The sequence below is a fragment of the Hirundo rustica genome, chromosome 18 (assembly GCF_015227805.2).
Source record: "Hirundo rustica isolate bHirRus1 chromosome 18, bHirRus1.pri.v3, whole genome shotgun sequence".
NCBI classification, from domain to species: domain Eukaryota; kingdom Metazoa; phylum Chordata; class Aves; order Passeriformes; family Hirundinidae; genus Hirundo; species Hirundo rustica.
Window position 1 is genome coordinate 4,027,979 of NC_053467.1, and position 22,944 is coordinate 4,050,922.

Here is a 22,944-nt window from a genome sequence, read left to right on the forward strand (position 1 = left end):
CTGTGGTACATCATGTCCTGTTTCAGGTGCTGGGAGGCTGTCCAGGTCATTCAAAATACTTCCAAGGAGTGTGTCTGTCAACTCAATGAAGCAAGGTTTTACCTTTTCCCAGCACCAGGCATTTGGATTTAGCTCTAACTGGCCGTGGAGTGTGGTACTGAGGTTTGGAGAGGTCTGCCTTGCCTTGTTACCTGTTGCTGCAGTAGTTGCTTTCCCCGTGTTTTGCTCTTAACCTGTGTGTTTTCCTTCATCTTCTGACCATTGATGTTACAAGTTTCCATGGCAACTTCCAAGCTCTCAAGTAGGTGCTGTCCATTCAAAACAGAATGCTAATGTGAGGATTGTAGGACACTGGTGACCCTGGAGGAATGTCCCAGGGAGGGGATTAATTTTTAACTCCAGAACAGATTCTGATATTGACTTGCCAGGAGAGCTCTCCAGTGTAGCTTAAAAAACCCCTCCATCTGTGTGAGTCTAAAGTTCTAACTGTTGATGTTGGACAGAAATCAGGTGCCCAGTTTGTGTCCTCCATCACAGTGTTTGTCCATTGTTGCAAAAAGACAAACATGACACGTTTTTATGGATACAACATTGGCTTGACTAAAAAGGAGGCTAGAAAATTATAATACATCTAAAAAAGACATTATTATTTTTCTCCTCACACTTTTTTAGTCCCATTGAGAGAATTCAAAACAGGCTTCACAAAATTGCAAGTAATTTCTTCTTTTTTTACTTTTTTTTGTTTACAGTTGTAGGTGCAGAGCCTGGGAGCGGTGCTTTAAATGAGATCAGCTACACAAGATGTGCAAGGGGATGGTTGGGACCTGTGAGCTGGACGAGTAGCCCAGGCTGAATAGAAGTGACAGGTCTGTGCAGGTCACAGCCTGGCCTCTCTGCCCTTGTGGTGGCCACTGCTGTTGAAGTCAAGGGGCAGAAGCAGCTTTCATAATAGATAATTCACTTCTGAGTCAGCTGGATAAATGTCTCAACCATCATACAGCAGTTCAGGTCAACACACAGAGTTTCATATCCAGCATTCTGCTTTCCCCCACTTTTTTTGTGGTGCCTTGTATTCTCATTTTATAAGCAGATACCAATGTGTGTGTGCTGCTTTTTCTCCTCTGTACGAGCTTGTTTCCAGAGCTCTTGTTTTGGAGGATGAAATTCAGAATGTGTCTGGAATAGAAAGTGATGTTGTCACCACAGTGATTGTGTTGGAGGTAAGGGCTGTGTGATCACACTCTCACCCTTGAGCAAATGTAATTCCTTATTGGTCAGACATTGCAGTTCTGTAGGTTTGAAAAGATCTTTGAGGTCAACCATTAACTCAGCACTGCCAAACCCACCACTAAATGACGTCCCCAAGTGCTACAGCTGCACATCTTTTAAATCCCTCCAAGGATGGTGACTCTGCCACCTCCCTGGGCAGCTTGTGCTGGTGCTTGACCTTTTGATGCCCTTTTGATGAAGAAATTTTTCCTAATGTCCAGTCTAAAGCTTTCCTGGCACAACATGAGGTTGCTTTCTCTTGTCTTGTTACTTGGGGGGAGAGCCTGACCCCCACCTGGCTACAGCTTCCATCAGGGAGTTGCAAAGAAGGAAGGGGTCCTCCCTGAGCCTGCTTTTCTCGAGGCTGAGCCTTCCCAGCTCCCTCAGCTGCTCCAGAATCTGAGACAGCACTGGCCGAGCATGAACTTCAACACGGGGAGTTGGCATTGGCAGGCATCATCCTGGATCGGGTCCCTCTCCCACAGCCAGGGTGCTCTCTGTTGCTGGGCAGCTGAGCAGAAATGCAGCTGTAAAACCGGGACTGATCCAGGTGAAAGGTGTGCTCCTAAATCTGTGCGTAGCTGTGTTGAGTCACAGTGCCAGGGTCTCCTGTCCTTCCTGGTGTCCCAGTGTGGGTTGAACCTGCAGTGCAGCTCAGCAGTCAGCTCCTTTGAAGGAAGCTATGTCCTGGCCTATTTGGGACTGAACAACCAAGGACTGTGTGTTAATGCATTCATGTCTGTGTTTAAACTTGTCCCCAGCTTCTGTTCTTGGGATGTTTGGAGCAGGGGACGGTTTTTTCATCCCTACTTCCTTTGACAGTATTGTCTACCTGGAGTGCAGTGTGGCAGTAGCAAACCAAAATACTGTTTGCAGGCAGAATTACCACCTACTGTTTCTCCTAAAGTGAAATACCAAGACTCCTGCCCCATGGACAAAAGAAACCGTGTGGGAATAGGAAAGGATGGTATGTGCTGGCAATAAGCATGAATGAGTCGTCCTTTCTCCTTTGTTGGAAAAAACATTCTGAGGGATGATGACACCAGTAGCTGGAGCCCGTGTAGAAATGGTTTTATCCCCTGTTGGGTACCAATGATGTTACAAGCAAACCTAAATTGATAATTAGTGAGTTTAAGCTCTTCTTTAGGTACGCAGAGAGAGACCAGGGATTTATGCTACTACTGAGTATCTCCAGTATTCAGTTTGTTTGTATACACACCAACCAGGGCTGGTTGTCCCTGTATCAATCCCTGCAGCTCCTTTATTATTTACCACTGAACTTCAGAAGTGATTGTTGCTTATTTACTTGCCACAATACGTGACATTTGTGGCTAGTCCAGATTATCAAAGTAAATTGTTCTGGTTTTGAGGTCTTTTCAGCAGGGAGTTGTTGGAGAGGAAAATTGGCACTATATCTTGCATTTGTTCAATGGATTTGAGAGATTAAACCCAGAGAGTTACAGTGGGAGTTTAGCCCACCCCTGCCCAGGGATGTTTGCACCTCCCTGCCAAGTTGTTTGCTAAAGTGAAGATCAGTTTTCTGTCACAGTCATCTCTCTCGACCTCTGCTGTTAGTTTAAACAAACAAAACCCAAACCACAAAGATTTTGTTCCGAATGACAAGTTTGTAATAAAAAATTAGGCAAGTGGATGAAAGCAGGAAGCTCCCAAGGCTCAATGGGTTAGTACTCAGTGGAAATGTGTGTCCTCTCCCAGTCTGCCCAGTTCCAGGTGTGAGCCCTGATGGCTCCCTTATTTCATTTGAGGTGAGATGACTCAGCTGAGAAGGGGAATGTGGTCCTGTTGGTGCTTGTTCTCTATGCAAAAATCAGAATTTGTCTACCCCTCCTGCTGTGTGTGGTTTGAGAGCATCATCAGCCCTGCTAAAGTATCAGGTGTTCTCCAGATTGCAGCTGCTGCCTTTTGATGAGTAAATTTGCTGTGGAGCTCAGGCACTGATTCAGTGCTGAGCACCAAGAGAGCATCTGAATAGCAAAGGAAATAAATTGGAGCCTGAGTTTTGGAGCCTGAGTTTTTCTGCCATTTCTTTTTGCAGTCAAGGCCATAAGGAACATAACTGACCCCAGGCTGGGTGTGTCATCCCTCTTTATCAGGGTAAAATGTGTAGTGATGAGTGTCTTTGGCTTGCCTTATTTAACGTGTGTAATAGTGAATTTATTTTTAAAAAAGGCAACACGAAACATCTTGCATTTGAGAGGGAAGCTCAGCTTGGCATACAGGACAATAGGACTCCTCAGAGCATCTCTGGGAAACTGGTATTTCTTATTCTTGGGGCTATTACTGAGGTCCATGGCTAAAACATAAAGCCAGCCATGTTAATACTGACTTTCAAAGAGGTGAATATAGCATCTGAGCTGCGAGGGACTATTTTAAAAGTGCTTCTGCAACAGAATTCCCTCAGTGCTGAGGGAGGGGGCTGTCCCTCGGTTGATGAGGGTGTGACAGAGGACAGGAGGAATGACTGAACTGTTGTGTTCATCAACAGCCATTACAGCTTACTCTGGTTGTGTTTCTTGTGGATTCTGAGTCTTTTGTGACATGACAGACCTGTGAAGTATTTATTGTTGATGCTGGCATTCTGCCTGCTCCTTGGCTTGCTTTTCCTTGCGACTGTGACAGGTGGGTCTGGCACATGAAGCTGAAAATAGTGCTGCCTTTAAAAGCCAAGAGACCTGAAAATAGGTTAAATATAGACCCCCTGTAGAGAACGTTTTATGCTTTGCTTTGGGAACAATTTGTATGATTATATTCTTGAGGAAGGATAACAAAATGGGAATGCTGCTGATTTACAGCTTCTGTGATTTACCAGCATTGACTAACCCAAAGATAATTCTGCTGCTGCTGCTCCTGGGTAACATCGAGTCATCTTGATGATCTGGGTTCTTCAGAGGCTGCATCATAGGGAACAGTGTAGCTCAGTGATGTGTTGAAACATAATGCATCAATTTAAGCCCTAATGCATTTTGAAATGAAACTATCCTCATACACTTGGAGCTGTGCACCGAGAATACTTCAGTTACAATACCCAAACTGCTGCTCATGCTTGACTACTGACTGGAATGTGAATGTTGCAGCCTGATTTTGAATTTTAAAAGGCTGCCTATACAGTACTTACTTTAACAAATAATTTTAGAAAGCTGTATAAAAATTCATGTCTATCTATATACTGCAGTGGGATGTGAGAGGCAGTGAAAACACTTCTACAATCTGGAAATGTGCTGCGGGCTTCAGGTTTCCACTCTGGTGTGGTCCTGACTCCAGAAGTTGGGTCTAAAAGCCTGGCTGGCTGGGTCTCTTCCTCTCTTACTGAAACACGCAGTCAAGAAGATGATAAATACTCAGGTCCTTTGGTTTGATTCCAGGTCCTGTTCTTGGATTATAGATTTGTCTAATTTAGTAAAGCAGGCTGTAAGCCAGGGAGTGGGTTAGGATGAAATGCTGACAAAGCACGCAGCACTTCAGCCTGGGGATGAACAAGGAAAAGCCAGGACTGCAGCAGCAGTGCCATGGTTGGTCCTGAAAGTGATGTGCAAGAGAGGCTCTGTCCCTGATGGTGCATTCATGTGGCATTTCCCAGAGCACGGGATGTGTAATTAGTGTGTTTGCAGGGCTCAGAGTGATGTACCAATGCGAATAACTTCTGGACCACTGAAATGCTGATGTGGCTTCTCCCTGTTCAGCAGAGGGAGATTTTAGCTGAGTTACTGGGAGGCTGAACAAGCCTGAAATCGGAGTTCAGTCTCCTGTAAGACATCATCCCTCACGAAGCATTCCAGTCTATTCAATGGCAGCTGCCTTTTGTAGTTTTAAGCTTGTTGAAAACACTTAGTGAAATAGCCTACAAGTAGTCTTGAGGTCACTGAAACAGCTGAATGAAGGGCCACTTCAGGAAGGACATCACTTGGTTAATCACTGGAGGTTCATCAAGTGATACATTCCCTTTCCAGGAGCACTCCTGGTGCCCTGAGGTCTGTGTGAGCTGCTGTAGGGTATGTAAGGATGGTCCAACCACATCCTTTGTTGCCAGCAAGTCCTTTAGCAGGAGCTGGCATAAGCAGTGCTTTGACTTTAGCCATGGTCTTATTGATACTTCGTTACCTGTGTGTACATGAGAGCTTCTAAGTGCAGGAACAGCCATTTCTTTTCTTTTTTTTTTTTTTTTTTTTTTTTTTTTCCAAGACAAGTGCTTGCTGCAGTGGATTTGTCACCTATTCCCTCGCCAGCCAAGACTTCTTGCTGTACGGAACCTTGCTTTGTGTCCCAGGCCAAACAGGCTTTCCACAGATATTTGGGACTATCTTGGGTGAAAAGCGTGCAGGATGTGACACAGAACTGTTGTGTGATGTGCTGCTTCGTGTGTCTTCTGTGTTCTCTACTACAGAGACTGGATGTGGGTAGGAAATAATGCGTGGTGCAGGCAGAGGAGGAGAAGAGGGAGACTTGAGGGCATGAATGAGTCAATGTCTGCACCCTTTTTGATGTGTCTGCTGACTTAGAGCACAGTCATGGATGGATCCCTGGTTGCTGATGTCAGATCTGTCAACTGGATTTTGCAACTGTGCCAAGGGGATTAACTCTGTGCATGGAAGTGCCTCGGCATCCTCTGCTGCAATCCTCCTCAGTCTGGAGGGTTGGGATACTGTGCATTTGCATTTGTCACATTATTTCTGTCATCTGGGGTCATCACTAAAGCCAATCTCTCTCTCTCTCTCCTTAGCTGAAGCTTGAAGATCGCTCAGTGGTCCCTCGAGATGTGGTCAGACACATGAGCTCCAGCGTAAGTGCTTTTTTCTCTTTGTCCCTTTTTGATTGTGATACTGCTGCATGGATTTCTAAGACTTGCCAAATTGCCTGAGTGGAGCTGGTCAGTAATGCTTTGAGCACATTCTATTTTTAGTGTGTTGGATAGACTTAGCTGCTTCCAGTGAAAATGGAATTCTGCTAAGGCTGCCTCTCTACAGTTGGATATCTGCAATGCTTCCTGAGCCAGCAGTCCTGGTCATGGTCAGGGAAGGAGACAAGAAACCTGTCTGCCCTGCCATTCTTAGTTTTACATTAATCCATTCTGAGATGTGGGGACTGTGGACCTGCTCTCTCAGACCTAACAGGGAGGTTGGAGTGGGGGCAGATCCCAGTCCCACTGCTTGCCTTTGCCTCTTTGTGCGCTCTGGTAGAGAATTTGGAGGGAATATTTTCAGACACACATCTCAATCCGCAGTAAGCAGCATCTTTTCCAGCTTCTCCCAGAAACGCAGCAAACCCAACCCTGCTGGAGCATCCGACACAGCTAGGTTAACAGAAAGCAAGCTGGTTCTTAAACAGCAACTGATAATTGTTCCCTTTGCTCTTTCTGGATGCTGTTCTATGTCCCAGCCACTCTGTTCTAGTTGTATGGCACTTGTGCCTGTCACAGATGCGTGGATTTGGGTTTTGTGTAGGGAGTACTGGGGAGATTGTTGAGTATCTGTGATCAGATGGGATGTGCTCTCTTGGGGAGCTCAGCAAGGCTGGCAGTTTTTTGCTGTGGCTCAGAGCTAACCTCTAACCCTGAGCCATATGGCCCTGCCATGTGCTTGCCTCTGTCTTCTCTTGACTTGCTTCCAGCAATGTGGCTACCAAGGCTGTGATGAAGGAAGCAGCTGGCCACTAACTGCTGCAGTTGCGCCACATGGTGTGCAACCTGGTGCAGGGATAGAGAAGGCTATTCTCTGACCTGCCTCGCTTGTTTGGGTTTTTGGTTTTTTTTTTTAAATAAAGCCTTTTTTTGGTCAATTAATAAAAGTAAACCCGCCCCCTTTTTCACAGAATATTACAAAGAAAAAAAGGAATGAAAAGCTCGAATGATAATTTGAAAATTGCCGAAGCAAAGTAGTTCCTTAATAAATTTAATGGTTGTTGGAAATGGAAATTTGAAGTCAGCATATTTTTCTAAAAATGCAATTTTATGAAAGAGTTCTCATCTGAAACAATGAACAGGTAGAAACTGGAATTATCGGCTGTTCAGTGTTGTACCTGGCACAGCTGGAGCCATCAGTATATTCTTCTCACTCAGGGGGATGCTTTGAGTCGTATCTCTCAACTGTTTGTTATCCAGTGCTTCTTAAAGTCATTTTAAGCTTTCATAAAGTCATTTTAAGCTTTCAGGACAGCAGGTTGTTCTCCACTTGGCAAACGTTGGATGTGCTGCTTTTGTTTGCAATTTCCATTCTCATTTGAGCAGAAATTGGCTCCCCTGGCTTGCTGCACATGTTTTGGTAGATATGTACCCAGCAGTTGTCTTGCATTCATTTTTGTCCGTTTGCATGTTTAAATAATGGTATTTGCTTGACCCTTGTGCCCAGTAAGTTCATTGTTTTTAATTGGTGGAATGGTGAGATTATAACTCAATTTCTGTCTTTATTAGAAAAGTGTAACAAATCTGATATATTTCCTCACCCTCGAATGTTTTTAAATTAAACAATATGTGGTAGATTAAACAATAAACCCCTTATATCCCAAAGAAAACCTTCACTTGCTAACAGATATATTCCAAAAATTACAGGAGCATTTAAAATAGAAAACCTGCAAATGTCAGCCTGCCAAATTCAGGATGTGGGATGGTTGCCCTGCGCCAGTTGGCCTGGCAAATGGAGGATGTAGAACTTATTCTGTATTCAACACACTCTCTTAAGGCTTGTTTTTAACCTTGAGCGGGAAGGACTCGAAATCTGCTGTTCCTCAAGAGAGGAGAGCTGACTCAAATCCATGTGCTTCTCATTGAGCACTGAGTGTGGGAAAAGACTGCTTCAGGGGGAAATGCATAAAATGAGGTCATTTTCACTGAATGCAGTTGGGCCTGAAAGTCTAGTCCAGCTGGATGAGAAGGAAGAGAAGTGGAAAGTTAATTTTTCCAGGTGATATGCTAATTTGGGGAAAAGGTAAGAAGTAGGCCTGTAATCTATCAGACACCTGGGTTTTTGTTGCTTCAAAGGATGCTGGGCTATGCTGTCCCATTTAGACAAAGGAATAAGGGTGGTATGAAGATCCTCTTATTAGAAAAGAGAGTCCCGAGGGAAAGAGTCGAAGGATGGGAGGTAGAAGATGTGGGATTGAAGGCTGTGATTCCAGAGCTGCTGCGCTCTTGGATGGGAGTTTGCTGGTCTGCCTTAAAGCCTTGTCTCTGATGGAGAAGGAATCCATTCACTTCTTAAATATTCAATATCTCCAGTGTGGTACATGATGTCAGGGTACCAGAAGAAGCAGGAACAGGGTCTAGGGAGTGCGCTCAGTTGTGGAGTGAGTGGGGCTTGAACCCATCAGCTCTCCTCACTCAGTTCAGTCGCCTCCCTTTTCCAATTCTGCAGCTGGAATTGATGGAAATTGATTTTTGTAACAGAACTGTGAAATGTCAGCTCGTTGCATTTGGCTTCTCCTTTAATGGGATCAGCTAATGAAAGGATGGCTGCGTTTGAGCTGTGCCTCGCTGAGGACCTGCCCTGGAAGATGAGACAAGTTGGCAATGTCTCTTTCTGGGACTGCACTGCTGAGCACTGCTATAAACTCAGGGTGATTCAGCAGAACCCCTCTGCCTGTATCTTCTGTCACAGGCTAATGTTTCACTGAACCTTCCTTTATTATGAGCTTACTTATTTCCCTACATTTCATGGAAATAAGGGAAATAAGTAAACTCATAGTAAAGGAAGGTTCAGTGGCAGGTGAGGGATGAAAACTGATTTGACAGCCCTGTAGGTCCTGGGGCTGCTCATGACATTGATCTTAACCACAGACAGGGCTCTGCACTCACTCAAGCATTTTATAACTGGAAGGAGAAGCCAGCTGGGCTAAACCTGTTGCTCTTGGCAGTGACTAATAGCACCCAGCTGTGTTAGGTGGGAGGCCCCTGACTTACTTAGGTGGCACAGGTACCTTCTCCACGGAGAAACTCACTTAGAGAGCAAGCAGAGTGTGATGAAGCACATCAGTCACTCCAGTCGTAGTTTTATTGTTTGCTATATTTTCACCGTCCGTTAAAGGGAGACAGTATGATCCACAGAAATCACAGGTGTTGGATTGTATCATGTCCCAGAGCTGCTGTCATGTTGGCTGCTGGTAAAGAAAAAAATAATTCTGAAATGTGCAGTGTAGGGCAAGGAATTTGTTTCTGGAGGGTTTTTTTGGTTCTGAGTAACAAACAGTCTAAAACACAGGGCCTGAACTGCAAAACACAGCCCGAGGATGATGTGGGGATACTTGTTTTAGCTTACTCTGGAGGAAAAGTGGGGCAGGTGGCTGTGCTGTAGCCTGCAGAAGCTGTGGGTTTGTTGAGCAGGCCTCACTCATCCCACGGCTCAAGTCGTGCTGGCAGCAGCTGTTGTGAAGCCAGTGTGGTTCTGGCCAGCCCTTTGCAGGTGAGAGTGATGGTACAGCTCTGCTGGGCTCTTTCCTGGCAGCCTGTGCAGGCAACAAGCGTAGCTGCAGTCTGTTGTGATGGAGCTGAAGCTGGGAAAGGCTCCCTTTGCTTCCCAGCCCTTCTGGAAAGGAATGGGAGTGATCTGTGGAGCAGCTGCAGGGAATGAGCCTCTGCTGCTTTGGGGTCTGCCAGCCTGGCTCTCCCAGCCCTCCTGGCTGTGCTGGCACAGCTCTGCCTGGGGCAGGTCCCACTCTCCTGATCCCTCTGCCTTGGGAGCTGCAGGGTGCTGGGCTGCTGTGGTGTGAGGGGAGAAGTAGCAGCAGGCAGGTGGAAAGCAAGCCAGCCAAAAGGGCTGAGCAGTCTGTCCAGGAATTACCCCGGACTGTCTTTGCTCCAACTGCTGGTCCTCAAGATGAAACTGAATGAATTGAGCTCCAGCAAACTCATGAACTCCCACAAGGGCTACCCAGGGCTCTGAGAGAAAGCCTTGACTAAACATTTCCTGTGGTTGAAGGAACAGAACTGAGCAGAGTTCTTGCAGGGTGTCAGCTCTTTGAGGGTTGTGCTCAAGACCTGCTGGAGCAGAGACCTTGATGTCTGAGATAAGGACAGCTCATACCAGGGCATTTGTCATGCTGGCCCTCAGTCAGCTTTGATAATGGACTTGTGGTCTTTAATAAATAAGAATATCGATTGTCCCAGCTGTCAGGAGGTCAGGGCAGCTGCTGCCTTTGCCAGTGTTTGGGTTAACAGCCCTTCTTTGCAGGCCTCTACCATATGTGTGAGCAGCGTGCACATTGTGTGCTCCCTGCCAAGCTGCCCCCTGAAGGCTCCTGACAGTATGCCTTCTTTTCTTGAGGACAAAAAAGATTAAAACTTTGTTAAAAAGTGAGGGAGATAATGATAGACCATCTTATAATTAGAACAACTCTAAATTATCTGGCTGCAAACGTTGAAATTTGACCACAGGTGCCAGATTTTTATTTTTTTTTTTTTTAGTATAACACAAAATAAAGACCACTTATAGCATACTGCAAAATTATATGAGTTAAAGTCAAAACAGCTTTAAAGAATTTCTGTTTTGTTGCTGATTTCCCCCTGCGTTTGCTGATCTAACCCTGCTGACTCAGTACCTGCATGGTGGAGCTGGGAGCCAGACAGATTTTAAAGCAAGTAAATAGTGCTCACCTGATATAGTGTGGTCTTATTTGACCAGGTGCAGGAGTCTCTGCTTTAGCAGCCATTTCAGATTCTAACTGGGAAGAAAACACTTACAGGTCTGTAACAGTGATCTCACCTTCTGAGCTCTCATACCGTTGTGTGAAATGCCCCTACATAACAAGAACCTGAAGGGTAAGAGGGGGTTTAGTCTTAAAGTTTATTTGTCTCTGAACTTAGGACTTGTACACAAAACACATGCATTTGTATGTAGGACCTTTCCTAGGTAACAAACCTTTTTTCCCTTTTGTGTTTTCAGGACAGTCAGTGTGGAACCGTGATTGATGTCAACATTGAGTGTGCTGTGAAGCTGGTGGGAACCAACTGCATCCTTTACCCTGTCAACAGCAAAGACCTACAGCATATCTGGGTGAGAACACAGCCAAAATACACATGAGGGCCAGGGCCTGATGGTTTGGAGGGATGCTGCAGTACTTCAAGTCTCTCTTGAAGGCAAAGCATCCATGTTGTGCAAGTTGCATCCGCAGTTTGGGTTTATTTTAAACTCGCTGCAAGCAACCTCCCTGGCAGAAGATGCTGCAGCATCTCCTTGTCTCCCCATCTGTTCTGTGTTTTTCATCACGTTGCTGAGACCAAATTGTCTTGAAGGGCTAGACTGACATTAAATTGTGTGAGAACTCGTGCACTGGGTGTGGAATGCTGGTGTGGCAACCTGACCAGGGCAGCCCATGGCTGTGGTCCAGAGCTGCTGAGCTGTGACACCACTGCTGTTTAAACAGGCTATAAAAATGCTGAGATGAGTCAAGCATGTTTCTGTTGAGCTGGAACAGTCTCAAATGTATCTGTTTCTCTCTTTGAGTGGATAGGTGATTTCCAGAGACCAGGTGGGGTAGGGTTTCATTGTTCTTTTTCCTCTGAGATAAAGATAATTTGGGAGTGAATAGCAGAAATGTCATAACTCATCCCAAGTCACAGCCTGCAGGAAGATAGTAGGACATGAGCTCCTCTGGGAGGAAAAATTAGTCTTAGCTGGAGCCAATTTTTATCACTACAACAATTATTTATAAAGTTTTGTTTCCTGTTTTCATCACAGCCTTTCATGTATGGTGACTACATAGCCTATGACTGCTGGCTTGGCAAGGTCTATGACTTGAAGAACCAGGTCATCCTCAAGCTCTCCAATGGAGCCAGGTATTTCTCTCCTTCCTGTAGAAGACTGCCCCCCCGGCTTTCACAATCCTGATCTGTTTTATGAGAACAAGAAACAGTTTGGGCTTCATTTACATAGTGATAAGTTATCTGCTTGCATAATCTTCAGATGTAGAGCAAGAGCGTGCATCTTCCTCTGAAAACATTGAGATTCATTGACAACCCTCTGGAAAAGCTGTAGTCTGAAAAGTGACAATTTTCTTCAATCCCAGCAGATCAGTGCTCCAGAACTAAAGCACATTGCTCTTTAAACTGTGCTTCTCCTCTGCAAAAGTAGCTGTTTAAGATGGATGGTTGTTCCAGACTTATTTCTCATAGGAGAGCATAACTTCACCAAGCTGCAGGGAGAATTCTTACCTTAAAAAAGGGTCTGGGAAATGGTGGAAATTTGCAGGCTAGTGGTTTTTATCAAAGGTGAAAAAGCAGCCCAATGTAGAACAGCTGTCTTTTTCACTGGAATTTTTATAAATGAAAACACAATCCAAAGTCTAGAGAAAGATTTAACCAGAGATATTGAAAGAAATATATGGTGAAATTTTATAAATGAAAACACAATCCAAAGTCTAGAGAAAGGTTTAACCAGAGATATTGAAAGAAATATATGGTGAAATTTCTGCAAAGCCAGCAGAAGGATCTGAATTCTGTTCCTCCTGCACGTGAGACAGTGACTTGTGTGCTCACCCTTATGAATTCACTACATCCACTGTTACTGAGGCCTGCCTTATCCTACAGACTCTTGATGTGAGGGAAGGAAGGAACCAGTGGAGGGCCAAGAGGTGTATGGGCCTGGCAGCTAGGGAATAACCCATCTGTCTTGTAAATTGAGTGTTGACATTGATGTTTAAAACACAATAATCAAAACCCCAATCCTGCAGCCAGCTCTGAGTCTGTGTAAGAGAAGTGAGTAATGTGGGAGCTGTAGCAGATGATTGGTGGATGGATCTGACAGTTTGACTGTTACTGTGCACTTAACCCGGAGTAGAAGGTTCTTGGGTGTACGTTAAGCTAGGAGTGAAAAATAGCCACACATCTCTCTGTAATGCCTGCAGTTACTGGTGCAGTTTAAAATTTTGCTTGAAATCTTGTACCAGCTCCTGCTCAGCTGTGTAAAGTGAGGCACTGTTTGCAAAACCTCTTCCTAATGAATCTTTTGAAATGCCACCAGAAGTTATTCTGGAAATGACACTATTACTGAAGGAAATATGCCCAAATTGCCTTTAAGCCCAGCATGGTGTGAGTAACAAAAGGAGCTTTGCAGCAGACAGAGCTTGTCCAGCACCCAGCCTGTTAATTAGCATGTTTTTTTACATGTTGAATGGGACCTTTAGGTACCTTTAATGCTTTCACAGCTTGTCTTTTTCTCGACTGTAAAAGCTCAGTGATACGCTGCTGGGTGCATGGCCAGATGTGCTCAGGCAGTGTCAGTTCCTTGGATGCTGTTGGGGTGGGTGGCTCTGGAAATGTGACCATGTGTCTCCTGTCTGCTTTCCAGGTGTTCCATGAGCACAGAAGATGGAGCCAAGCTGTATGATGTTTGTCCCCACGTCAGTGATTCGGTGAGCTGCTGGTTCTCCTGAGAGTCCTTTTGATCAACTTTGTCTTGGAAACTTTGTGCAGGAGGGAGGGGGAAGGCAAAATTTATAGGCATTTGTTAATCCTAAGAATGTATCGCTTACAGTAACAGTTTAAAGGTAATGTTAGTAACGAGCAGGGTTTGAGGAGGTATTACAATTAATATACCTTGCTGGTTTCTTTGTAAACAACTTGTGTAACGTGCTGTCAGATTGGTGGTGTTGCTCACTGCTCCTATCTGCACATACTTCTAAAGGCTCTTACCCCATTCACTGCTTTTAAAAACTGTTCCTCTTCTGGAAAAAGGTATTTTGTTTGACAGGTGTTCTGCTAGAAGCAGGTTTTCAGGTCATGTGAAATAACGGCTCTTGTTACTGCAGTCCATGGCGTTTTTTAAACAGAGACCTGCTACCACACTGGCATTTTCCAAATCACATGGCAGGGAAGGTTTTGCTGGCTTTTGGGTAAAACAGTTTGCTGTGTGATGATGGGATCTAACCTCTCTCACCTTCAAAGGCTGATGACAGCTTGCTTGTTCTTCCGAAGGGCCGTGCTGCACTCCTGGCAGCAGCGTTGGGAGATGACAGAGGATGACGTGCAATTCTTAGGAACTAGCAAAGCACTGAGCTCTTATCCTTCCCAGCCTTCAAAGCAACGGTCCCTTTGATCTAAATCTGCACTTGTGCTAAAACTTGATGCCAGCTTGTTGAAGAGTAAATGGAATATCAGTTCAATAGGATGTGCTGCTGTGGTTTTCTGGTTCTGTACAGAAAAGGAGTGGTCTGTCGCTCGATATTCTCCAATTCCTCGATCTCTGCTACTTTGGGTTGTGCAGTGTGTCTTCTGCTCGCTAAATCGTTGTTGTAGCAACATTCAGCTTCTGGTTACCCAATTTTGAGATGGCTTGTTAGGAGCCAGGCTGCCTTTAAAGTGTACAGAGTCCTCTGGGGAGATTCAGGCAGGACTGAATCACAGGCTTTCTCCAGTGTTACCCTTGATCCTGTGCTCAGAATTGCTGTGTGTTAGATGCTTACCTGATTTAGATCTTGTCACACTGCTCTTATCCCTTCTGACAAATTACAAGACTCGATGTAGTTTTGTGCTCAGTATTTTATCTACCCTAAACTGCTGTGTCCGCCCCCACACTCGGAATCTCAGTATCAGTGGGAAGGAGCTCTAGGAAAGCAATTGTTGTGTTTACTGTCCTGCTTTTGTTTTCAAAGAACTGTCATATTAACTAATCCACCTGAGACAGGAATAATACTTACACAATTTGGCAAGCAGAGGAGTGAAGGCACACATCCTCTGCCTCTGAAAGATATAGGTGCTTGAATTAGAGCATGGAAAAGAGAGATGTCCTTGCCTGGCTGACTTTGGCTACCTTGTTACAGAGAACCTCTGTGTGGTGATCTGCATCTTTTGTTTCTTGCAAGCACCTTTGCTTCTCCTGCACCAAGTCCTGGTCCTGTTTGGGTGTGTGACGGAGCAGGTTGCTATAGGAACTGTTGGGCTGCCTTCAGGAGAGGACGAGCTACAGGAGATGGGCATATTGCAGTCTTCACCTTTATAGTTAATTTTACTGATCACGAAAGATTGAAGGGAAATGCTGGCATATTAGATCTTAGAGTCCTTTATGCTGTATTTCTCCCCTCCATTTCTCCTACAGGGTCTCTTCTTTGATGATTCATATGGCTTTTACCCTGGACAAGTGCTCATTGGGCCATCTAAAGTGTTCTCCAGTGTGCAGTGGCTCTCGGGTGTGAAGCCTGTTCTGAGCACAAAGAGCAAGTTCAGAGTGGTGGTGGAAGAGGTAAGGACTGACACCCTGACACATGGCCACCTTCTGCCTTGCATGGTCCCTGGCTGGCTGTTTGGAGCAGAGTCAGTTTGCCATGGTAACCTCCCAAGAGCAAATGTGCTGTGGCTGTGGTGTTCTGTGGTGACAAATTTCTCCTTGGGGGCTGGCAGGACTTTTGAACTCCTAGCAAGGGTCCCTGCTGGCACCCTGTAAAGTGATCATGTGTCAGCACACTCAGAGGCCGGTGCTGCTGATCATTAGGGCACTAGGAGCACATCTTTTATTGAAACTTAATGTTGCATGCTGTCCAAAAGGGGAGAAATATTGCTGACTCTTTGCTTAAAGAAGGAGCAGCTCCAAGTCCATTAGCATATCTCTTTGTGACATTGGACTGCTGATTTATATGTACCATAGCTTCCTTCCCAAGCCACTTGTCTTTCCTTGAAGTTAAAAGCTGTAGAATGTCTGTTATCAGGGGTCAGGCTATGAGGGCACTGTGATTGTCCTGGATGTGGTGAAACTGCACTTACCCATATTAAATTATAAAAGTGGGTTTGCCACTTTTCCTGTGTGTAAACTTTCAGGTCTGGGAGAGTCTCTGAAATGTTAAATTTTGTTTTCTATCAATATATTGTAGGTACAGGTGGTAGAACTAAAGGTTACTTGGATCACTAAAAGCTTCTGTCCTGGAGGTACTGACAGTGTGAGCCCTCCTCCCTCGATAATCAGCCAGGAGAAGCTGTCCAGGTGAGATCCCTTGAAAGCCCCTTTTCACTCCCAGCACTCAGGCCCTGCAGACTGTGGGTGACAGGCCTACCAAGGGAAGAGACACACTGCTGCTGTTTCCAGCAGGATTTTTTTTTTTATTGTGTTGCATGCCTGCATATCCCAGAGCTTCAAAAATACAAGACAACAACTTCCAGATTAGTTTAGCCGACACTTGAGTTACCAGCACGAGGGCAAGCATCCTGCTAATGCCAGGCTCTCTCCAGCTGACAGGTGCACAGAGTGGTGTCTGGCAGCAGTTTCCTTCTTCTCTTACCTTTGACTCCTGCCTGGAGCAGGCTGCAGCTCCGTGTGTGTCAGGGGTGGGGCTCAGGGGTGCGGCTGCAGCCCGGGCTGGTGCTGAGGCAGTAACTGGTGCCCTCTGCAGGCTGCAGCTGCCGGAATGGGCTGGGAAAGCTCCAAAGAAAAGTCAGATGAGCCTGGAGTTCATGTGCTCAAATTACAGCAGAAAACCCCAAATGTCTCCTGACAGCTCTCTCTGGGAGGAGGGGGGGAGCTACAGGGAGAAGAGTGACTTGTGTCCCACCCAAACCCTTTGTATCCCCACCCGGTCCCTGGTGAGATTCCCGCTTCTCCTTTAGAATTGTGTGCCTGGAAATGATTTGGTGTGGTGCTCTGCCACCCCTGAAGCAGCGCTGTTGGTGCGAGGCCGTGCCAGCCTTGTGAAGGCCCTGGGCACTGCTGGGTTCTGTTACTGTTCTGTGCTCATGGCTCTCCTCTTCTGCCAGGGTAAAGCGTCTGGGGTGCTTTGACCATGCCCAAAGGCAGCTTGGGGAAAGGTGCCTCTACGTGTTCCCAGACAAAGTGGAACCTGCAAAAATCACCTGTGAATGTCCAGAGAGGAACTGTGTCCTGGGCGAAGGATCAGTTGCCAAAAAGGTGAGGTGAGGGGTCGAGGGAGGTGCAGACTTCTCGAAGCATTTGTGGTCACTGTGGCTTTTAAAGCAGAGATCTTCCTGGTAGTCATGTGGTCTGAAATGTGACTCCTGAAGTGGTTGTGAAGAGTAATGGCTTGTTGTTGCCAGCAGGGAAGTCACCTTGTGGAGCAATCCGACTGCTCTGGGTGAAGCATGCAGCTAAACACCTTGAGAATATGAACAGGGCCTCAACACAGAAATGTCACCTTGCAGGGGGTCAAGTGTGCTCTGTCAGCTGGGACTTAAAAACATGTTTTCTTTAGCATTCTCATGGAGCTGAAATGTTCAGCTAAATCCTTGCTATGGTGAAACGAGGAAGTTGTTTTTGCTTCCTAAACCAAGTGAGTCGTGCTATGGTCTGTACCTGCTGGCTGGAGAGCCATGGTATTCCTAGAATAACAGGCTGTCATCAGTGTATGTAGATGGTGACCTCTCTGCGTTTCTGTGCCTGTTACATAGATTAACTTGTGCATCTTCTTGTTCAAAACGTGCTTAAAATAAGCTGAAGAAGCAAAGCTCACTTTACTTGGGCTAGTGCAGTGCTGCTCCTTAGCAGAGCACTGTGAGATGCTGGTTTGCAGAGTAGTCTGGTGCAGGTGAAATTTGCAGAGCCCCCTGGGTGCTGTTTTTCCCTGCACAAAGCTGAGCATTCCCCAGGCTGGCTGGCAGCCAGCTGAGTGTCCAGGCACTGGTCTGACCCACGTCTGCTCTCTCCAGGTGAGACGGCTGCTGAAGAAGCAGATCGTGAAGATCATGTCGTGCTCCCCAGAGTCTCAGGGCACCAGTGAAGCCCCTGACAAAGAGTCTGCTGCGGCTGCTGACCAAAAATCAGAAGAGCTTAAGCCTGAATCCAAGTGTGAGCTGGATGACTCTTCCAACAGTGCACCAAGCCCTGGGGAGAGAAAGGAGGAGCAGCCTGAAGAAACAGGGAAGGAGAAAGGGGGAGCAGCAGCACGGCAGCAGCAGCCTCCCTTTCTCCTGAAGGATGAAGGGCTGCCTGACTACCGGCTTCAGTCCATGGAGCAGGATGCTGATGATGAGGCAGCTGATGACACTGATGACACCAGTTCTGTCACCTCTTCTGCCAGCTCCACTGCCTCGTCCCAGAGTGGCAGCGGCACCTGCCGCAAGAAGAGCATCCCTCTTTCCATCAAAAACTTGAAGCGGAAGCACAAGAAGAAGAAGACCAAGGTTTCACGAGAGTTTAAGCCAGGAGACAGGTGAGCTGGACTTCCACACTCACACATAATTACCAAAATCTCCCTTAGCCAAGTGCTCAAAAGCTGTAAAGCACCACCTGAACTTGGGTGCAGGATGAGGAGTTTGGGCACCGCTTGACAGCAGTTATCTTGTGATGACTGTGCAGTGGCCTGTGTGGAATCAGCTTGGTCTCAGTCCAGCTCCTGATGAAACTGGGGCCATGTGACCTGACACTGATGCTATTCCATTTCAGCTGTGCCTCGGGGCACCCACAGCGTATCTGTGCTGTGTTAGACTCTGTGTGCAGGGAAAGAAGTGAATAAAGATCACACAGCTTAAATATGACACTAATTTCTTACCTTACTGGCAGCTTCTGCAGAGAGGCTGAGGACAGACTCTGCTAAGGAATGGACAGCGTATCCTGGAGAGCTGTCTCCAGAGCAGCCCAGAGCTCTGAGCTGGCAGGTGGTGGTGCTGCCATGGTCTCTGTTATCCTCACCCTGCTCTGCAGAGATCTGCGATTTTTGCCAGCAGTATACTTCTTAATATTAGATTTTTTTTTTAATGAACAAATTGCACTCACTCCTTGAGAGCCTAGGAGGAATTGACTTCAGTAGCTTGGGGGAGGGAGCACTGCATGTATCTGCCCATTTCTAGATAAAACTGGATCTCAGCAGCTTTTGCCTTTAACTTAGGAATGTTGAAACTGTTTTCATGGGATGCAAGGACATCTGACAAATGGTCTGCCTGTTTGCTGGCTTCCCTGGCTTAGTTGTATACAGATTCTGCATCAACTGGTACAAGAGACCATGTGAGAATTCTGCCAGGAAAGTGACATTATCAGAGATTATTCAAGAGATCCCGTAGCTTGAGAATGTCATGAACTTCATTGGCATTTTTTGTAGGTATTTAGCTTTGCCCGTATGCAAGGGGAGTGGTTCTTGTACTCCTTGTGAGTTCTGGAGAAATGAGATTTGAAGGTCACAAAGCCCAGCAGAGCAGCATCCAAGTGTGAGAAAAAATGGGAGTGTGTGATAGAGTTCCTGGGAACGAATTCTCGGTTCGCTCTTCATGTCTCACTCCCCCACTGAGTGTCTCTGTTTTACTGAAGGTTTTGCTAAGGAGAGCTTAGCTAGGGCACCTGGTGGCTTCCTGCACCTTACAGGCAATGGGGAGAAATCCCTGTGGCAGCTCCAAGAAATTCCATGTAGGCAGTGGGGAGAAATCCCTGTGGCAGCCCCAAGAAATTGCAGTGCAGCGTCAGGGCAGCTTCATACAAGGAGATGAAGAGAGAACCATGACACAGAGGCTTTTTCAGCACAGACTGAGAACCCCCAGCTGATGCTGTGGAGGGGACATGTGGCAGCTGGGCACAGCTCAGTGTGAGGGACCAGTGCTGTTGAATATTCCTCCGGGGTGCTGAGGCCATCAGAGATGTTCTGCCAGGCACTGCTGAGAGATGCTGAGTGCTTGGGCTGCCTGCACTTGGTGACCACATGTGATGTGTCAGCTCCTGGGCAGCCTGGCTGCAGGGGCCAGCTCAGCATGTGGCTTTGCCATCAGTGAGTGACCTGCTGCAGCTCTCTCTGCACCACACAGACTGCTGGATATCTTTTAGTGAGGGTATGCAGGGATTTTTGTTAACATCAAATCTTGATTTTTTTTGTTCGAAGCCACTGCTGCAGACAAAAGTGCCTCATTTCCTTGTGCACCCTTTCACTCCCATCCTCAGCTACACATGTCCTGTGTCCCCCAGAAACCATCTTATTGCATATCAAACACACACTTGGCCTGTTACGGAACCTTCTCTGATAATTTCTGCTATGGAGTTCTGGCCTTACTAAAAACTTCATCCTGCTTCTACTTAAAAATATTTCTCTGACATTGATAAAAACAGGCCTGGTGGCAAACAGCTGTATTTGCCTATTGTATCTTCTTTCTGATTTGGTTCTGAAATCAGCATAAATCCAGCACGTGTGTCATTCTGGAAGGCCTGGCCAGCAAAGTAAAGGGAAGATTTAAAGCCAGTGGGGGATTTGGTTTGTTCTGTGCTGTAGGAGAGATGAAGTTAGTGTAGGGTGTATTAGAAGAGTGTTCAGCTAGGCTGCCCCTCCTGCCCCAAGCGCTTTGCTTCCTCAAGCATCCCTGTCAAGCTCCACAGCAGACAACCAGCATGTGGTCCATTGTGGCATGTTTGGGTTTAATTTCTGAGCTGCAGACACATGTGTTTGAACAGCTGGGAAGGACATTCTTCTCTTTTAAACAGAGTCCTTCTGCTTTACCCACACTCAATGTGTTGCCTCTTTTCTTTTTGTTGGGTGTTTTTTGGGGAGGGGGGTGTTTCCCTTTCTGGAAGGGCTGTGACAATTTATCTTTCCAGTCATGTGTTCTTCTAGTTTCAAAGACTCCTCAGAGCTGTCAGGCTGGAAGGTGCACCAGTGGAGAAGATCTCAAGTTTCAAACTATTTGAAGCTCCTGTCAGGGGCAGAAAGTGGGTGCTAGTAGATGTTAATTTGCCTCCATAGGAATAAAAGTGAACTCAGCAGGAGCTCCCTGGAAAGTCAGTGTTCCTTCAGCACTGTAACACCTGCAGGGGTTTGGGAACCCATCAAAACAAAGCCCGCTGTGTGGCTGCATCCATGGGCTCTACGTGGGGTTTCCTGACTTGCTTCCCAGCCTGCTGATCCATGTACTTTGTGTTGCCGAGGTCCATCTTGATCCCTGATGTTCCCTTTGGTTACTCACTGCCTTTCTGTGCTGCCAGGGTTGCTGTGGAAGTGGTGACCACGATGACTTCAGCTGACGTGATGTGGCAGGATGGCACCGTGGAGACAAACATCCGCTCCAATGAGCTGATCCCTGTCCATCATCTGGACAACAACGAGTTCTGCCCTGGCGACTTTGTGGTGGACAAAAGAGGTATTGGGTGTCAGAGCAATGCTCTTAATTGCAAAGTATTTTTCAGTTTGGATCCCCTAATTTGCTCTGTAGCTGTTGGTGCTCACCTGAGGTGGGCTCCTGACAGCGACAGCAGTGATTCAGCTGACTTGGTGGCAATGGCAGCAGAGAACCATTATTTACATACCAAAGTTGAACTGTGACGACAGGAAGGATGTGGAAGGAATAAATACCAAGGTGCCAAACTAGGATTTTCAGTATTTCTGCCGAGCAGGGGTTGCCCACCTTGAAAGGGCAAACAGGTCTGAGCTCTGTCCCAGAGTGAGGGGAGAAACAAGCAGCTTACCTCAGGCTGTTTTCTCTGTATGCCTGATCTATCATAACCCTCGTGTTTTTTTCATGGAGAGTTTTGGGATCTAGAGGCATCTTCTTGAATTCCCTTTCTTCACCAAACTAATTGGTGATGCTAGTGAGGGCCATGAGACAAGTTCAAGGAGACTTACTGCTTTTGGATATGAAATATTGATGCCATCATCTGGCTCTCAGCTCCTTTTCTAGCCACGGCAGACCCTCAGCAGTGGGGACCAGAAGGCACTCGGGTTGAGAAGCAGGAAAGCTGGCTTAACATAAAGAGAGGCTGTTTTATTTGGCCATTTCTGATGAGTAATAGTCTGACTGGTCTTCTGGGTTACACATAGTCTGTGGAAACTAAAGTTACCCATCAGCTCCTGCTCTACCATTCTAGTTTGGCAACAGTTTTCACTGTGTAGGAAGAAGTGTTTTTCCTCATGCCATTCACAAAAGTGGAAGGCTTCAGCCATGAGAGCCCAGGAGCTGACAGCCTCGGTAACTGAGCAAAGTCTGTGCTCCTTTGCCTGATTTGTCTGTTTCCTTCCCTACCTTTGTGACCAAAAGCTCAGAGCTCCCAGGATCCTGGGTTGTATGGAGTGGTGCAGTCTGGGGACCACATCGGCCGTACCTGTGTGGTGAAGTGGTTCAAGCTCAAACCCAGTGGAGATGATGTGGAGGTAAGTGCAGGAGCCAGTGCCTGCTGCAACCAGCTAAGAGAAAGCAGCCACAAAGTAACAATAAAGCATTGCATTTAAACTTGGAAATCAGCTCTGCATTGGTTGTGTGTCCTTGAGGAAGGGAACATTGCTTATGGACCTGGGAGACATAGCTAGAGGTGATGTCACTTCATATTTGTAGATGCCTGTGAGGTAGCAAAGACCAGGCAGATAATTTACATACTATAGTATCATCATGCTCTGGTATGGGTGAAGATTTTTGCTTAAGTTGTCACAGACAATTGGTTTCTTGAGTTCACTGTAAAAATTTTCCTCCCCATGTCTTTGCATGGCTCATAGAAAGATAATCAATCTATTGCATGTTGTTGTGCTTGCCTCTGCCAGGTGCTATTGCCCACAGTTCCCTAATGCCTTTTTCTTGGGATCTGTGGGAATGCTGTATCTTCCAGAGTCTTGATAGACTGCAGTCTAGTTAGAGATGAGAGGGGGGCTTTGACACTGCTTTGTCTTAGCCTGCCAGACCACATTGTCATAACTGAGCAGGATCCTTCACAGCAGAAGCAGAACATGTGTCTGGCCTGGGGTTGTGCTCCAGTTATTTCTCATAATTTGTGAGCTCCTAGCTATTTTTCTCCAGGAGAAATCAAAGGAAAGATGTACCCCATTAAATGACAAGTT

The 22,944-nt window shown here is 46.3% G+C and overlaps 1 protein-coding gene across 1 annotated transcript in view; it reads left to right on the forward strand.

Annotated features, from left to right (window-relative positions):
• The window catches only part of UBE2O (ubiquitin conjugating enzyme E2 O), a 61,985-nt gene that overhangs the window by 26,911 nt on the left and 12,130 nt on the right, over window positions 1–22,944 (forward strand). Inside the window, exons 2-11 of the mRNA XM_040081681.1 lie at window positions 6,008–6,067; window positions 11,157–11,267; window positions 11,952–12,049; window positions 13,560–13,623; window positions 15,306–15,449; window positions 16,075–16,184; window positions 16,952–17,102; window positions 17,858–18,360; window positions 21,105–21,259; window positions 22,154–22,266. Of these exons, the coding sequence (XP_039937615.1) occupies window positions 6,008–6,067; window positions 11,157–11,267; window positions 11,952–12,049; window positions 13,560–13,623; window positions 15,306–15,449; window positions 16,075–16,184; window positions 16,952–17,102; window positions 17,858–18,360; window positions 21,105–21,259; window positions 22,154–22,266 (1,509 nt within the window). The remainder of the gene's footprint in view (window positions 1–6,007; window positions 6,068–11,156; window positions 11,268–11,951; window positions 12,050–13,559; window positions 13,624–15,305; window positions 15,450–16,074; window positions 16,185–16,951; window positions 17,103–17,857; window positions 18,361–21,104; window positions 21,260–22,153; window positions 22,267–22,944) is intronic.